The sequence below is a fragment of the Amblyomma mixtum genome, chromosome 6 (assembly GCF_055824585.1).
Source record: "Amblyomma mixtum isolate Tamu chromosome 6, ASM5582458v1, whole genome shotgun sequence".
Taxonomy (NCBI): domain Eukaryota; kingdom Metazoa; phylum Arthropoda; class Arachnida; order Ixodida; family Ixodidae; genus Amblyomma; species Amblyomma mixtum.
In genome coordinates, this window is record NC_143017.1 from 106729269 (window position 1) to 106747763 (window position 18495).

Sequence of the window (18495 nt, forward strand, 5' to 3'; positions counted from 1 at the left end):
ATGCGCACCAGGCACGAAATTGCGTTTTTTTAATAGATAAAATTAGAGCATATGAGGAGTAGTGCTACAGAACACAGCATGCGGAGGCGCGATTAAAGAGCCGCACTAATTATTTTACACCGTAAATATTATTGTTCACTCTTTGCGTTCGTTTTCTATGCGCTTTACAACGAATCTAGTTTCCTAAGCAAACGGTCTCTTTTCTTACCTGCTCCGCCGTGCAACAAAATATTAAATACACGAGTGATTGCTCAAATTACTCCATCTTGGGCGTTTTTCTAATTTCGTGATCTTACGTAGAGTATTCACCCAATATTTACATTGTTGCGAAATTCGTTTCTGGCCCTGTTCAGATTGTTCAGTTCGGAGGTTTCAATCACGCTAAACACGCATGGCACTTTTCATTTCGGGTTAAGCGTCAGAACTTCGGCAATACAATAGCAAACTGCTTTATGTTTGCCGACATTGCCACATTCTCGCTTCGGCAGTGGATTCATAATCGCCATGGTCATCAGGCAAGTTATGTGTGTTCCCTGCGCAGGCACGGTATCCATATTCATTCCAGAGTAGGAAACCTGCGCGCTGGTTCACTGCATCACTCCCTGCTCTCTCATCGTCACGCGATAGAACGATTGCATCTCCGTTTCTTACCCCGCCGCGGTGGCTCAGTTGTTAAGGCGCTCGGCTGCTGATCCGAAAGACGCGGGTTCGATCCCGGCCGCGGCGGCCGAATTTCAATGGAGGCGAAATTCTAGAGGCCCATCGGCTGTGCAATGTCAGTGCAGGTTAAAAAATTCCAGGTGGTCGAAATTTCCGGAGTCCTTCACTACGGCGTCCCTCATAGCCAGAGAGTCTTTGGGACGTTAAACTCCAATAAACCAACCAACCGTCTCCGTTTCCTTATCTGGTCACGTGGGAGCAGCTGCGCTACCGGCTAAACGCAAAGCAAACGAATTATGCATGAGGGGCCGAAGGTACTTGGACGCCACGTGGCCGAGGGTTGGCCTGTGAAGCGCCGCTCTAAACCCTCTCGGCGTGCCGGCGATAAAGCGAGAAAGGGCGAGCGGACCACGGGTGTCACGGGTGACCAAATGCACGAGGCAAGAACATGGGCCCTCCAGCTGAGGGCTTCAGAACGCCAGCAGAAGAGCCACTAGGCATTTCGAGACTGAGTTCATGCCAGCAGTCGGCGTTGACAGAGTTCCGACAGTGAATTCACAAAGCGAGTTCACGCAGGGAGCTGCCCCAATAAGACGCCGCTCAATAGGTCCGTTCACGTCACAGCGGTAGGGGATGAGCGCTGGGGTGTCACCAAGCTACTGCGAGCAGCGATTTTTAACATTGGTTTGTACAATATAGGTCAACGCAGAACTTTTAAACTTGACTTGATTACTCACAAAGACCAATGGTTGACGCGGAACTTCAATGACTTCTTTACGATCTTCAAACCGAGTGGTTGCCCCAGTGAATCGCTTCCAAATACATCGCTGGTGTCTTTTATCGAATAGCGAGGAAGTTCTCAGTGTTGTAATGAACGTGATCGCAGCTAGGTGTATTCATTTTGGTGGCGTACAAATTAAGTTAGTTAAGGTTTGTTGCTGTTTTGTAACGCCACCCCTCAGCTATATCTTGAATTTATTGCTCACATCGAGTATTTTGCCTACAAGAATGAAACATGCAAGAGTGTCTTCTATTTTCAAGGCAGGTGATAAGAACAAGCTCACGAATTATAGGACAATTTTTATTCTACCCGCTGTCTCAAAACATGGCGTTAGGTATTATTATTGACTTTGCGGAAGCATTAGGCCTCCTTAATAGTTCACTACTCTGTAAACTCTAGGTTTATGACGTTCGATATCTCTCCATGAGGTTTTCGACCGTATTTAAGCCTACATAAGCGTACCGATAGGACTCTTGATTAAAAGTCTGGTTTCGAATTCAACGTGGTATCCCGCAAGACAGACTTCCCTGTCCGTTTCTCTTTAACGTCTGTGCAAATAACATTTCCAACATAACCCTAATATAAGACATTTTGAGCTATGGTTCGAGCGCCGACCTTCCTTAGCGGTTGCTTTGCCGTTTAATTGATCAGTAGAGCAAATCATATCCTTTGTTCTCTCCAGAACGGTTGAGTGGTCGCGCCCATCTTTCAGTGACATCAGTAACTAACGTCATTGGTTGGCCGCCACTAGCGAACACCGCCTAACTATTTGGGGATGTTTTAAACATTTAATCTTGAGAAAGATATATAGTCCCGATGTATTCTGCGCGAACATAGTGATTATCATGGCCGTATATTCCTCCTCGTTGCGGAATCAGACCTATGAAATGATCCCTACGTTCAAACTATTTCTGAGGGCTCCAGAAAACCAGTGCGGTTTACCAAACATTGAAAAATCCTCAGTCATTTCGAGCGTTCAGTGCCTGGTAGTGTGCAGCGCCAGGTGGTCAGAGACAAATTTGCGTTATACCTAAAGACGTAGCCCTAAAGACGTGGCGGAAAAAAAGCAGGTCCTGTCTTTCTCCCTTGCGAACGTCTTTATGCAGCGCAGTTTTTACCTAAGGGCATGAAGTTCCCACTAGCCCACGAAAGCTTCAATTGCAAGGCTAATCCCACCAATAGCTTAGACTAAGCTCAAGTTAGCCTCAACTAGAATGGTTAGTCCAGATTTCCTGCGTTCGTAACTGTAGAAATATCAACCCTTTTTTTCGTTCCCTTAGCCTCTATACTGGTCTACGCAGTAAGCTAAATCTAGACAATGATATAACTGAAATTTTCTTGGTTTGCGTTAAGGGTTTAACGTCCTAAAGCGACTGAGGCTATGAGGGGCGCCGTAGTGGAGGGCTCTGAAATATTTCAACCTCCTGGGGTTCTTTAATGTGCGCTGATAACGTACCTCACCCCCGCAGCATGTGACCGAACCCGCACCTTTCTAGTCACCCGCCGATCACCATAACCTCTGAGCCAAAGCGGCGGCTCATAACAGATACTGTAGACAGGTTTCCAAAACTCCCTTGTTACAATAAAGTTTTCATCATCATCATCATCATCATCATCATCGACAGGTTTAAATCGCGGGGCGTAATATTCTATTTCTCCGGTGAGCTGAACAGACCATGTAACGTAGACTGAAAGCAAGCTTTCGAAATCCATAGGCTTCCTTTCTAGATGCCGGGCGGAATATTCTCTAATGCTTAATCTTACTATTCACAACTCAATATTTCAATTAAGCATAACTCACTGTGACCTTCAGCAGACAAGGGGAGGGAAAAGAGGGATTCGTTATGGCACACATGACGGAAGCCAAGGGTCAAGGAAACCAGGGAACATAGGGCATGATTTTTTTATTTGCGGTGTTCATAAATGAGAGGTCAATTGGGTAATTATTTGAAGATAATTGATTAGAAAGCTAAATAAAAAAGCTACTACATCGATCCAAATACATGACTTCCAAATTTCAGTCCAGTGCTCTACCAACTGAGCTACGGAGACGGCTGTCTAATCTTCTGCTTTCGGGGGTATCGATGTGTAGTGCGACCGAAATTTGAGTGTGTTCATCAGCGCCAACCTCTTCCATAGCGGCGGGCGTAGTACGTCCTGTATTACTGCGAGTGCCACGTAAAACGTGATCGAATGGCGAAGGCGTAAGTTGTGCATGGGTTCGGATCCCACCAGCGGCATGGGGTGTTTTTTTATTCTGCTTTCTAATCAGTTATCTTTCAATAAATACCCTGTTATTCTTCTGTCTATGAAAAAGCCGAAATTAAAAAAAATCGTCCGCCATGCTCCTTGTTTTCTATAACTCTAGGTTTTCGTCATTAATACCATGTTGTTTGGAGCAGAAGATTTAAAACAAGCCTGAATACCTTCACCTTCGGTGTGCTTTAGGCTGCTCATTCGAGAAATGGTTGCCACAATATAATATTCTGCATTTGTATGCCACGTGGGAGTTTGTTTGTGGCCTTTGTTTTTCGCCTCAACCGCATCCGACTTCTGAACATTCTAATGCTTAAGCTCAAAGAAAAGACTTCTCCACTAGACACAAACAAGAGTGAGGCGTTCTCCAAATGAGAGCATACCACGCTAACCAGCGCCTTGCGTTCATGTTACCAGGCCCCTAAATCTTCATAGCATAAACAAAAAAAATATTTTTACTGTGCCCATGAAGGACTTGAAAGTGAATTTTATCAGCTTAGATCACTCTTTTTATGCAATTCCTTTGTAAGCATTGTCTTGAGCGTATGCTTATACTGTGATTAGGCGACTAAGTCATGCATGATTAGATGGTAGTTAGTCGCTTATCTCTCTGGCCGCTTTATAATTGCCTGTTCTTGCGTCCTAACTGCGCCGTTTGTACTTCGTCGTTTGGTGCCCTATGTATATGTTCGTCCGTGAGTGTGCGCATGCACTATTCTGGTAATTTTTTTTATTGCGGAAGCATTACTGCTCGCAGTTTGAGCCCTTCAGCGTCGTCCCGGGGGTGTAACCACGTTTTACCTTTAGCATGACCTCTGCTGTGACGTCACGCCAGACGGAGAGAGACAGAGCCCCAACTCGTCTCGTCGCGGTCGTCCCAGCTTAACCACGGTGCGCCGGGCAGCAGCTGCGCGCCGCTGCCGCAAGGAGCCGCTCGCCATGATGACGTCATGCCAGACGGAGATATATCGGGCTCCGACACGGCTCGTCGCTGACGTCCCGGCGTAACCGTTACGCTGTGCGTTTCAGCCAGGCCATGTCGTCCGATATGCACAAGGCAAGGCTGCAACGATTCGCTCAAGCTAGGAAACGACGGCGGGCTGAAGAAACGGATGAAGTTGCTTTCGCAATTTCCGGGCTTAACCAAGCTGAGCCTCTGCCAATTTTTGTTCTTGCTTTACGAGGCTTCAGGAACATCGGAAGCTACTCTTGTAGATCTTGAGTCCGATTTTCTGTATTGCACTGAGAAGAATAAATATTCATTCATACATCAATTAAACAAGCACCCCACATGCACGACACACAGCCAGAGTGGCGCCGCCACTTAAAATTGGCGGTGCACGACTGATAAGCTTCCTCGGCGCTTATACCGGCACTGCAAATGGCCTCTGAGTCTGAGTCGGCCGGACTTAGAGCAGCGGGCCGGCTGGCAGCAGTGCCGCTATCGGACCGGCCGAGCCAGTGATAAGCCTGTCGCTTCTTCGCCTCTTGTTAATTTCGTCAGCTTTGGCGCCAGGATCAAATCGAAGGAAGGAAAAAACGAGAATCACTAATTACCTAAGAATGTTCTGCGTCTCTGCAGTGTAGGTACGCTTCTTGTGTAACGACATAAGTTAGTCCATGTCTACCTTTGCGTCTCACCGGGATTTCGAAAAACCACTGGAGTCTCTTTCTTTTGGAGAGAAAATCTTTATTTCAATTTATTTCTGTACAGAGGTGGCATTCTGGCACTCACGCTTTGAATAGAAGGTGGCTGGCTTGACTAGAAAAGAATTTCAGTTACAGGTGTGGCATTTATTGTATCATGAAAATAATCGCAGCTGCAATTTTCTAAATCTTATTACATTCTAGAATTAGAGAAAACTGCGCACAACTGCTCCCGCTGTGAAGCGAGTTCTCGTGGGGCAGCCGCGCATCGCGGCTTCCATTGAATAGGTTTAGCGGTTCATGAGAAAGTCCATTCGGGTCAGACGCGGATCACCAGAGCCTAGAACAGAAAAGTAGTTGATCCCGTTAATCCCGCTTCCTGATCCCAAGTGTGAGGTCTTTGGCGGTGAGCACGCTGAACCCATTCTGGAACTTTAGGGGTACCTGCGTGAAAGAACCAGAGGATATGTTTCCCAATGAAAATAAAGCACATAATGCTGCTGAAAGCTTCTAAACAAATGAAAAGCATTGCAATTTCGTTACAGAAGGTTACTCAAGCGTTCTTTAGCAAATAAGGTTTAGGTTTGGTTTATTAGGGTTTAACGTCCCGTAGCAACTCAGGCTATGAGGGACGCCGTAGTGAAGGGCTCCGGGAAATTCGACCACCTGGGGTTCTTTAACGTGCACTGACATCGCACAGCACACGGGCCTCTAGAATTTCGCCTTCATCGAAATTCGGCCGCCGCAGCCGGGATCGAACCCGCGTCTTTCGGGTCAGCAGCCGAGCGCCGTAACCACTGAGCCACCACAGCAAATAAGGAGTGACACAAATACAAACCTATGGGCCCCCTCAGCCCTGTTCTTGCAGAGAACAAAGCACGTGTCTACTAGAACATTATTAATGATTATAAGTTATAAAAGACATCATGGACTAACGGAAACTGGACAGCTCAAAAGCAAGCAAGCACGTCTTTCTTAGGCGCAGATAACACACACAAAGCGAGAAAAATGACAATCGATTTTCTTAGTTAGGCAAAATCCGAAGTAGATGCGCAATCACTTCGATTTGCACATCGCTTCCGATGTTCGGATCCATAGTTCACGGATAGAGCTTGTTCGGATCGCGATAATGGGTTAATGCCTGCATGTGCGGAATTAGCCATTCTCTACTTTACATTCATAGATCCCTGGGCGTCCTCATATCACTCCTGGCGCAGTGGTGCAGCGGATAAGCGATGCGCCGTTGCCTTGCGATGGCAGCTGCTTCCATCGGAGGGACTTGCGAGACCCAGGTTGCTCTTCCAGAGCAACCTCTAACGACCAAGGGGTGGGTCCCGGCCAGACCGGGGCCGCAGAAATTGACAGACATGGGCTTTTCTGCTGAGTGTTAGCCTCAGTGCTGCTACAATAAGAACAATAAGAAAAGGCCCGACAGGCATTGCGGACCTGAGTGAATGCGCCTCTTTTCTCAACCGCAGGCCTGCCGCCGTTTCGGACTGCCAATATTTATTGCGTTTCTCACCTTGGTTCAACTGGAAACCAAAAACTACTTTCTTCCATCTTGTCTTTCTCGTGGTTTCTGCCGTCTAGCAAGCTACGCATGATATGTAAAACTACTGTGAATTTTCCGTCGCCGCCAACGAAACCATGCGGAAAGAAGCATGTGCGATCCTGCATCGAATGTCAAGGTGGGATGCTCTGAGATTCACCTCTTATTATCATTGGTCAGTCCCTGATCAGATCTATGCATGAAAATGGACACGCTGCCAAAGTCATCGAGGGTTACAAATCTGGCCATGCACTGCAAGTCAACGTTGCTGCAAGTAATGTGCTTGCACCGCGCGACTTGACAAATCAACCGGGCCCACGCAATACGCGCAGCACGTACAAGCACGTACCCCCTTTGGCAAAAGTAACGGAGCATTTACAGCAGCCCTAAAGACCGAACGGTGCCACAATGTAAGGACAAGGTCTCACCTTTCTTTACACAGAATCAGAGCTTAAGGGCTGCCATGAGTGCTTCGCCACGCGGCTAGCAATCGAACCACCTGCGCCGGGTTACTTTTGGCAAAGACTGTACTTTTATAACTGCCTCCTCGATGAATTTCTAGGAAAATGGCTACCTTGAACACATGGATTATTGGTGACTTTTTATGCTTTGCGTTCGCCCCTTGTGCCCGATTTGTGGGGGTATTTTCTTCTTTTACTGAATCTTATTTTCCTTTACTATATATTACAATACAGCAATAAATGTTCTACTTGCTTGTAAGCGGTGGTGACGTTGACACCTATTTTGCCTCTTTTCTGCGCACTGAACTTCCCTCTTCATTTTTATCACGGTAAACGCAATGAACATGCGTGCTTACCTGCGTCTTTTTGGTTCGAACCAGCTTGACGTTGCGTAATGTGTACAGCACGGAGAGTTTGACGGCCTGCAGTGCGAATCGCATGCCAATGCAGTTGCGCGGCCCAGCGCCGAAAGGCAGGTACGTGTACGGCTGAATGGCGGACATGTTCTCGTCACTGAACCTGCGAAAAGCGTATGAGGCTGTTCACTCATCAGCTTCTTTGCACCGACGACCTAGTGGGCAGTTAGTGCAGGACGAATCACCACAAATTAGAGCAAGAACACACGCGCGGTATTAGAGCTTACCTTTCAGGGTTGAATGTGAATGGGTCCGGGAAGTATTCTGGGTCATGGTGCATTGAGTAAACTGGGATCGCAATCAGTTCTCCTTTCTTCACCTTCACCCCCGTGTCACCCAGAACGTAGTCTTCATGCGGGGATCGCTCAATCCTGTGAAAGAAAATGCCACAGGGCGGCGCTTGTAATCATCAGTCTGGATGCAGCTGCTAAAGCCCTCCTTTAACTAGTTGCGTTCTGTTGTGACACCTCTATAGAAAAGATTTGATTTGCATTTTAGTCCTTTCATTGCTATATGTCGTTTTTTTTTTTCATTGCTTACTGCCAGTCTGGCGTTTCTCTGCATGATGGGCTGTCGGTGCATAGCCGAAGTGCATAGCCGGTGCATGCAGTCGTGGCGGCGTGAACGAATGGCATGAACTTTTTGCAGCCGCCGATGTGGTAAGGGAGTTCACATTGCGGCTGGTTTTCCTCAATGGGCGGGAAGTTAGGAGAGTATCGTGAGACCTTATGTGAGTGCATAAGCAACTCTTTTACACCGCGTGAAGTTTGGAGTATAAAATTCGACGAAAACGGTACCGCGTAGCTGGCGGGTACATCCGTAGAGACTCGGACACCACGCAGTGCAAATACTTCAGCTTCGTGATCACATCCAGACTGGGGTGCTCTCCCTGGAGAGAAAATGGGGGGGGGGGGGGGAATAAAATTGCATTTATACGTGAGAAGTCTGATTATCCTGTCAAGACTTATTCTTGTTGTTTTATTTTTAAAAAATGCACAGTCTAGTTTTCTTTCTTTATCCACGATAGCCGCTGTTAGTGGTCGCTTTCGTGTACTAGACGAAAATTAAACCTGAGTTCTGTGAACTTTGTACATGAAGCTGTTTCATCGTCATTATCACAAGCTGCACAGATCATATAGTCTTGAGACCGAAAGAAAACATGGAGGCTCGAACGACGTACGTGCACCCTGAAGCACTCGTCCACTTCTTCTCTCAGCTTCTCCTGTGCTTCTGGGTGAATCGCAAGCAGGTAGAGGGTGTACGAAATCACTGTGGAGGTAGTGTCCTGACCAGCCAGGAAGAACAGCACGCACTGCGCCATTGCTTCGTCCTCAGTCAACGCTGCAAAACATACGCCCCGATGGTGTTAGAGACGTGGATCTGACTGCCCCCCATAGCGCATCCGTCTTGATGCAGATTTCTGAGCTCGTAATGTAACGGTCCGCAAATGCGAACAGGATGTAGAGGCAGTGATTGTATCTGTCGCGCTATGCTCGCTCACTCATGCTACCACAGCCCATTCTATCCCAAAAGTTTCGCAGAGCTGCTTTTCACCGCTCGTTACTGCGTTGAGCGTCGGTGGCGATGTAACCGCAGGAGCTATGCGAGGGGAAAAGTGAAGGGAGGAGGGCAAGGCTGAAAGCGGTGGACAAAGCGTGATGGGCATGGCTGGAAGCAGCTTCCTCTTTCTTCCTTTACGTTAGATAAACCTGTCATTCTGTGGCGGCCTCCAAGGGAAGCGATGGCCAAACGCAGAAAAACGACGATATTGCAAGCATGCGTACGGACACCGCATGGACTAGTTTATAAGCCATTCATTTTTCACGAACCTATGGTGTGACCACGCTGAACCAAGACAGACGAACATCGAACAACCACGTGATCACAAATGTGAAGAAGCCCGGCCGCGTGAACTGCACAAACCTCACTACCAGTGAACTTTCTTAGAGGCTATTTATGATTATCGCAATAGTTCGAGTGCCGACCTGTATTCAGAACTCAAAGATGAGGGAGAGGAAACCGTTGAAGGAGCTTAGAGGGGAGAGGAGAAACGAAGCGCTAAAGGGTGTAGCTCGGATTGGACAGATCTCCCCTCAATTGGCGTCCGCGGGTGAAGACGAACCAGTTCCGCCTGCCGGCCTGCCTGCATAGCGCTTGCAATCGGTGACCAAAGGCAACATAGCATACCTGTAGTGATGTCCATTCGTGCTGGCAAGAATCGAGATCGTTGAGAATTTTTGCTAGCGCACAAAACAAAGCGACAGATTGGGAAGCAACGTTTAGCGTTTCCCACAGTTTAAGAACGCGGATGATATAGTGTATCTTTGTGGATTCAGGCAAGAAACTAAAACATCTAACAACCTGTTCCCATGTACGGAGACTATCACAAACGGATATCATGATGCGAGACCGCAACCAAACGTTAGGAAGAAGACTGACGAGTGTGAACAACAGGTTACTCTTGAGAAAACGTATCAATGAAACTGTCTTCTGCTGCTGGCAGAAAATAATTTATCATCGGCTAATATCTGCAGTTTACCATCGTTCTTTCCCCCTCTTGTTTACAATTGAGACTCGTGCGCGAATTCTGACGCACAAAAATACAAACCAACTATTTATAGTGATGTAACAAGTGAAGGCGGGCTAGTTGGTGGTTGACAATGGAGTGCATATTGCAACCGCGCTAAAACGACGCAGGACAAGAAAGGAAAGCACAGGACAAGACGCGTCTTGTCCTGTGCTTTCCTTTCTTGTCCTGCGTCGTTTTAGCGCGGTTGCAATATGCACTCCATTATTTATAGTGAGATTTCTCTTGAAGTCTCCACCACCATCAAGTTCAGCTTTCTAAAACAGCACTTTTAATTGTGACCCAACTGTGTAACGTCGTAAGATACTATTATAGTTATTGATCACAATGGTCTGAGCTTCGAATGCGTATCAAAACATTCGCATCGAGTAGATATAAGTGCCACTGAAAACCAACGCAGCGGATTTTTGGCAATAAATAGCAGAAAACTAGAAGCTTCCCTAGGGAGGACCTGCGGATGTATATAGGTCGTTATGGTGCAATCTTGCGCTATGTGAAAAGCCGCGTTCATAAAATACTTCACGTCGAAAAAAAAATTCAGGGGGGACTTAGGCTCTCTAAAGTGCTGCAAGGCGAAATCCTTCTCTGGCGGACTGTTTGGCACTGACTTCGAGACTGTTTGTGCTGTACTAATGCTTTATTTGACTACACACTTTGACTGCCAACTTCGACTGCTTCTTTAGCACGACTCTCCCTCTGTGCTTCGGTGAGTTCAGTTGTTTCCATGGCTCTGTTCGCAGCACGGTGGTTCGCAGTAATGAGTAGGGCCCGGAAATTTAGGCATTTGCCTTAGCATGCCTATAAATGCCTAAACGGGAGATTTTTGCACTTGCCTGCCTTTTGTGATTTTTTAGGAAATACTGCCTATTTAACTGCACTTTTTGCCTATAAATGCCTAAATCCGGCACTTCGGACCTCGGCGCCGTTTTTCAGTTTTGAGACATCTGTCTATGTACCAAGTGTTTCAGCGAACACTTTCAAAAATTTTCATAAATAGAATTTTCGGGGTAAAGATATGGCTTTTGCAGCATAGTATTACCAGTGTTGGCGGACACCAGAAAACCGGTGAATCGTATTAATTAGTCAACTGGTTAACTAATTTTTAATAATCAACTTTTTAACTATTGCAGTGAAGCGCCTAGTTGAAATTAGATATTTGTAGCCAGTCATTGGTAATAGCCATATCGGTTTTTAGAATTTTGAAAATGCGATTATCCTTGGCGCTGTGGCTCGACAAAATTTGGCGTTTTCGACTAGTTACGAGCACTGGAGGGGATGCTTTGCCTGCATGCTTTCGATAGCGCATGCATTTTTCGCACGATGCAGGCAAAATTTGTCGAGCCACAGCGGTGAGGGTAATTGCGTTTTCGAAATTATAAAAACTGATATGGCTATTACTAATGACCGGCTACAGATCTCTAATTACAACTAGGCGGATAACTCTACTAGTTAAAAAGTTAATTATTAAAAGTTAGTTAACCAGCTTACTACTTCAGACGATTTACCGGTTTTCTGGTGTCCGCAAACAGTGGTAATACTATGCCGCAAAAGCCATACCTTTACCACAAAAAGCCTGCTTTCGACAATTTTTGAAAGCGTTTGCTGAAACACCCGGTATGTTGAAAAGCGCGCGCCGATGCACGCGCAAAAGGTGCGGGTCTCGCCGAACATTTTTCTCGGATTATAACTTGAATGTAGTGTAACGGAGTGTTTACCCCGAACTGTAGCAAGAGGTGAGTTCGAAAAGAGACCTAACATGCATTAGTGCAAACTTCTAACCATTGACGGAAAGGATGACAAAGTTGGAAACGGCTGGACTCTCAATAGATGAATCTTTGAAGGCAGTGGCAGAAGTACCAGCAGCACGTCGGAGACGGGACGGAAAGGGCGTTACTGCTTCTACGGAGATGCAACAATTGGTAGAAATAAAAATAGATGCCTAAAAACAATTTCCCAAATCAGAGACTTTCTACGTGGAGACGATACGGCCACATCGCCCGAAGGCCTAAGCCTTTATCAACTCTCATGTTTTAGGCTCGTGCCACTAATTTCATGTGATGTCAAAAAAAGCCTTTTAAAGTACAAAGCTATGCTTAGCGAAAACCGAAGGAGCTTCATGTTCGAAAACCTGAGAATGCGCTTTATTGCTTCAGTTGAGGACTGCGTACTCTCCGTGCTTGATTTACAAATCTTTTACTTATGAATAAGGAGTATTATTCAAAGCGCCTATTTTTGCTTTATAGCGCCTATTTCAATGTTTTTTAGAGCCTAGATGCCTGCCTATTTCGGGGTTCTTTAGTGCCTAAATTTCCGGGCCCTAGTAATGAGGTATGTAATATGGTCGCCACTAGGGTGCCCTAGTCGCCACGAACGCCTTACGCATCCTTTCGGAGCAGAAGACAACTATTTTAATAGTTGCCGTGTGATCCAAAAGGGGGCGTCAGGCATCCGTGGGTGACCTCCTTACTTCGAATCCGCGCGCTCTGACGTCAAGACCATTTCGACCAACCGAAAACCGTGACACCTCCGCTGACAACCTTCGGTCGACAACGATGAGGCATTAAAAGCTCTCGCATTAAAATGTGCTTGTCCGGAATTTCTGGGAATGACTAAGAACAATTTTGAAACTTCATATGTTTTAACATTGCAGTAGAGAGATTTTGATGGCATGATACAGAGCTTCCTTCAGAGATGTGTTCTTTTCGGGATATTAGATCGCATTTTATTTAAAGTATTAAGCAAGTTTGATATCTTCCTCCTCTTAGAAGGACTAAGCTAGCAAGAGCTAGTGTGCTGCTCGAGAAAAAGGACAACGGCAGACATACTCTTGTCCGACGAGAAGGTTGTGTCTGGCTTCACGTCTGAACCAAGGTTGAAGAGCTGATTGTCGCGTTCGGCGGCATTCTCAGCTGCAGTTTGCAGCTTTCCCTCCTGTGCATCCATCATCAGCTGCAGAAAGTCTTCGTGGCGCTAACAAAGAGAAGGCGCCAGTTCGCAGCTGACATGATTTTTTTCTTTGAAATCTACGGAGCACATACTTACAGACTGCTTATCCTGCCGGCCCTTGATGATGTTCTGACATATTTGCTTGAAGTACAGAAAAATTTCACTGTTGAACGGTCGAAGCTTAAGCATTTTTGCGATGGCTGGAAACACGACTGTGACGAAAACAGAAAACAGCGTTTGAGCTCGGAGCCAGGTAATCATGCATGCTTTTCAAAAAAGCCGTTAACCATTGCGTAATGCTCAATGCACGCGGATGTACCTGCGCTAGACAAACCAGACTTCAAACTTACCTATTACAGTGGTCGTCATCTCCAATAGAAAAAAAAGACTACAAAACATTTCTAGCTCTGTATTGGAAGAGTGAAGTTATTGTCACAATTTTGAGCAGCTCTTTTAGGAGGCCAAGAACATGGACTAGTAACGACCAAATTCTGTATGTTGGCTAAATCACATTGGCAGATAACTTTAACCTTAACTTTAACTTTAACTCTACACCACCTGTGGTCCTTTAAGTACGCTGACGTCGCACAGTGAGTTAGGACCATTATTGAAATGACGACCACGAAAGACGTCGCTGGAGGCTTACTCAATTTCGAAATTTTGAAAAGCTGGAGCCGTTCGTGAGATATTCCTAAACTGTTTACGTCGCAGATATCGGGATATACACTCAAAGAACGCCGTGAGCTATGCGAACGTGATGCTCGGATAAATTATGTTCCCTGATATGGCAGTGGTTACAAACTAACAGCGGCGACTATCTACGCTGGGCGTCAGCGCCATAGAATCTCGCTCGTGCCTGCACTCGTGGTTCCGAAATAAACTGTCAGTGGCCAGTAGACCCACTTAACTAGATCAGATGTGATGCCCGGTGGTGACTTGACGCCTTTAACTTTAAGAAACATTGGCTTGCGGGCCTACGGTTTAGCGACGGCTTCAATTCGTGGTATTGTAAGCCAGCACAATAAGATGATTTTTTAGGAAAGCTGCGAGTTGGTAACGATTTCCACTTTACAATTCATGGTTACAAATAGCACACAGCAAGCGCTTCCGGCGCTTACTTTTTATTTTTTTGAACAATTCAAAACAACCATATAAGGCAAGAAATTGAGAATAAATGCATCAAGGACGCCCAACTTAAAATTCATTCAATGGCGTTAGGCTCAATCCATAGCCCCTCAACAACTTTTGATTGCAAACGTGAACTCAAAGCACTTATTTAAATGTTTGGTACAGATTAAACCTTCTATTCAAGCAGTGTTTTGCATAAAAAGAACAAGATGCTTTGTGAGCATCAGCGCGAAGGTAGAAGTGGTGCACATAGTGAACGACTCACAGAACACAAAAAGCCGTGGTGTCAGACGTCCTGAGAAAGCCTGCCTTGACTTCGTGACGAAGTCGTTTGTCTGGTCTGAGTGAGAGTCCAGCCGAGTAGCGAATGCACATCGCGCGATCACATCAAGTGCGTAGTTTCCGAAGAACCTGCGTACCAGAAAACGAATTGAACGATCAAACGAATCACTTTTAGACTACACTACAAGATATCACGAAGACTATTGCCCTCAGTTTCTTCAGTGAAGCGATTCGATTGGTCTAGCTTTTTGTTTTAACTATATAGCTTGGTGTCAAATTGACGCCATTAGGCGAAAGCCAACAATAACAAACTCGCACGAATGCACGTGGAAGCTAGCTTAACAGAGATGAAACATGCAATTTTCATAAGCAGAATTCAGCCAGAAGGCCATCAAAATCTAGTTGCACCCCTGCAGCTCCAATTCTCTGCTTGGTAAGCAGACCCCTGGTTACCATCCGCGCGGAGTTCTGCGAATTCATAGGGGCAGCGTCCCACTCCACGGTTCTTCAGTTAACCCTTTCGGCCTCAGTATCGATCTTCGACTGCAGAGTGCATAAGTGTCTCTGTTTATGATTTGTCTCCCTTCAGTAAATTTTCTCTGCCACAATAAGAGCGGTGGCCACGTCACCAGATTTTTTTTTAAATTGCGCTACCTGTAAAAGTAAGTTCTTTTGCTTTTACAAATGGAAAGGGAGTACAGGAAACATAATTGTTACTTAAAAGTAGCGACAACTTTTGTACGTATCCATTTCCAAAATAAAAACCCACTTTTATTTTCCCACCAAACCTCCCTTGACTTTGAATGTTTGGGCCATAATGTGCATCTGGCGCCTTTCGGCAATGAATGCATGGAAACTTACTGCTTGATGTCAATGTCCTCCTCATTTGACGCCGCCTTCTTCAGATGTTCCGCTGTTGTTACTGCGCAATCTTCAATCAACGAGTTCATCTGCATTTGTGAGTCGGTGCAAAACGTGTCACATGACCTCATGAAGCATCGCTTTTGCCTGCAGCACTTATGACACATCTATATCGGTTGCCTTTATGAATACCTAGTTTTGAACTTCAAGTAATAGTTATCCTGAAGTTCTTTCCGACAGTTCGTTGCTGTCACCTCCTCGCGTGTTTGCTGTCAAATTGTGGCAAATGGAACATTCGCACAATCACTCTCAGGAACCTTGCGTGGGCAGCACCCCACATTTGTTTTTATTTCAGTTACCTGTATTTGTACATAGTGTATATTGCCGCCCTACCCCTATCCTTTCTTCTATCGCTCCCCCCTTTCTTTCCTGCTCCCTGTCCTCTCCGTCTCCTTTTATTCTCGCTAGCCGCAGCTCAGGTGCTTCAGGCTATCAATACCAGGCTAGCAATATGCCGCGGCTAGCAGTATCTGTTCCTTCATATTTGCCAATAAATTCTTTCTTATTACCAATAAGTAGCCACTATGAACAACAACAACATTCGCACCTTTCGCAGTTTTCCAGTTGAGAACGCTGGACTCGCAGCCGGTCGAATCTTCCGCCATCGCTCCACGGGAGTGATGCTCATCATATTGTCCAGCAGAGGATCGTAGAATGAGAATTGCTGTGGATTACGAAAATGGGAGTAAAGAGCACTACCACGCGTGTGTCCGCTTATCATAAAAGCGAACTGTTGTCACAGGCCATCCGCTCCTGCCTGCGCACTCGCATCAAATAGCATAACCGCACACTGAGCAGCAGATAATGACACAGGGACTTAGCGGCCTCGTACTTTGGCTGGTCCTACAGATCAGCCTACCACATACAGAAACTTGGCAGCGAGTGCATAATCGAACCGTGTTTATATCTGTCCCAGGCTGAGATTGACTTTTTTAATGCAGCTACCTGTTGATTCGGATAAACGGAAGATAAACGGAAGTGTGATACCCTTGCCTAACCGCGCATGCGTTCTAATAGTTAATTCTAATAGTTAGCTTGATAACTATTGCCGATAGGCACCTACTTGTAACTGGAGATTTATAGCCGGCTGTTAGTAATACTTCTACTAGTTTTTAGAATTTCGAAAACGTGGTTACTCTCGCCGCTGTGGCCGAACTAATTTTTGCCATATCTCGCGCCATTGGAAAACCGCGCACCTGCGGGAGGGCGCAAATGGAGGCCAATCAAATGCGTCACATCGTTATGTACACCCTCCGTCTACAGTATACAGCAAAATCGGTTTGCTTGCGAGGCCTTCAACGTGTGTGGTTATATATACTCAGCCAAGGTAATCTTTCCAAGGTAAATGGCTTCGAGACCTCAATCCTCCGAAGCTTTGGATTGCTAGATGCCCTTGGGAGCCCCGCTAGAAAGCCCAGAAGCGAACCCCTTGCGGTGTGCACTTTGGCTGACTTTACGCACCGGGCGGCAACCTAGCTCTGCTCCGCTCGTGCTTCGGTGCGCCTCGCCCCTTCGCTGCTCCATTGCGAGCGCGGCAGAGATCGTCGCGTGGTACGTGCTCACTCGCGGAGCGATGCGTTTGACTGACGTAGCTTTGCGCCCTGCCGTAGGCACGCGTTTTTCGAATGGCGTGAGAAATGGCAAAAATTAGTTGAGCTGCCGCTGCGAGGGTAATCGCGCTTCCGAATTTCTGGAAACTGACAGGCACGACTAAAGGCTGACTTCAAATCTGGAATTGCAAGCGGGTGCCAATTGTTAATACCTAAAATGCTGACTATTACAATTTAGTTGATTACTTTGCTAGTTACCATAAATCGCCTGGTTTTTTTTGTTTTTTTTTTTGTTTGCATCCGTCAACACCGGTATTACGATGCTGCAAAAAGCTCCTCTTTACCTCAAAAATACGATTTTAAAAAATTAGTAGCGGGCTTCCCTGAAACGTCTGGTATAATAGCAAGCATATAAAGAACTGGAAGGAATTGTAAATATAAAAAAGCAAAATTGCAGTGTCCAACCATGTCTCCTGCCCGGCCTTTACATATTTCCAAACTCACCCTTCTGTTCGGAAGGGAAGGAAAATCCTTGACCATAACTTGCTTCACCAGCTCCGGTTCAGCGACAAACAGGACTATCTTGCCGGTTTCGAACGTGCTGCGTGCGATGGGAGAGAAATGCGAAGAAAAAAGATGATATGCAAATGTTTGGCTCGATAGCAATAATCTATTTGCGAGCAGGTTACCAGTCAGCACTTGAACAATGTGAACAATGAGCCCAAGTGGTTTCATTCTGTCATATAATTGTGTGTCGTTTTGCATACCCGCCATTCAAGATCTCTTGGAGGTGAGACGAACTCTCCTCGACGCTCCTAAGAAAGCTAAGACTTCCACGAATGCTACAAGAGCCGCACAACGCTGCTTAGAAGCAATCCCCCGTTGGCTCCTTACTTTTGACACACACTGTACATCGACTGCATAGTCGTATTCGTTGTTTCCTGTACAGAGCACGACATGTAGAATTTTTCCTGCTAGGAACATACACCGGTCATGTTGACTATCAGGATACCTAACAAAATCATAGATATATTTATTTTTGTGACACCTAAAGTGTTTTAGTGAAATTTTTTTAAACATTTATTGTGAAAGGTGTTAGGGATAAAAGAAAATTCTCTATTCATGGTGTTCTCAAACTGCGGGCTTCCTTTTTATAATCACGAGTATTTACTGATTGTAAACGATGCCTTACCCAAAAAACTTGCCATACTTTTTGTAGCGTGCGTCATCTAGGATGTGGATTGGCTGAAAATAAAGGAGTGCGTTTCATTGAGTTCCTGCAACACAATGAACCGTCGGAGCATTTCATAA

At 45.9% G+C, this 18495-nt stretch overlaps 2 protein-coding genes across 2 annotated transcripts in view; one reads left to right on the forward strand and one right to left on the reverse strand.

Moving 5' to 3' along the window:
* LOC149339939 (glycoprotein antigen BM86-like) overlaps nt 1–18495 on the forward strand; it is a 161290-nt gene that overhangs the window by 102461 nt on the left and 40334 nt on the right. The gene's annotated exons all lie outside the window — the stretch shown is intronic.
* LOC149339942 (cytochrome P450 3A8-like) overlaps nt 5367–18495 on the reverse strand; it is a 23949-nt gene continuing 10820 nt past the window's right edge. Inside the window, exons 3-14 of the mRNA XM_089548651.1 lie at nt 18377–18429; nt 17689–17785; nt 16182–16298; nt 15575–15663; nt 14697–14842; nt 13400–13515; nt 13183–13327; nt 8951–9111; nt 8568–8659; nt 7998–8141; nt 7711–7873; nt 5367–5788 (exon numbers count right to left, since the gene is read on the reverse strand). Of these exons, the coding sequence (XP_089404777.1) occupies nt 5711–5788; nt 7711–7873; nt 7998–8141; nt 8568–8659; nt 8951–9111; nt 13183–13327; nt 13400–13515; nt 14697–14842; nt 15575–15663; nt 16182–16298; nt 17689–17785; nt 18377–18429 (1401 nt within the window). The 3' untranslated portion in view covers nt 5367–5710. The remainder of the gene's footprint in view (nt 5789–7710; nt 7874–7997; nt 8142–8567; nt 8660–8950; nt 9112–13182; nt 13328–13399; nt 13516–14696; nt 14843–15574; nt 15664–16181; nt 16299–17688; nt 17786–18376; nt 18430–18495) is intronic.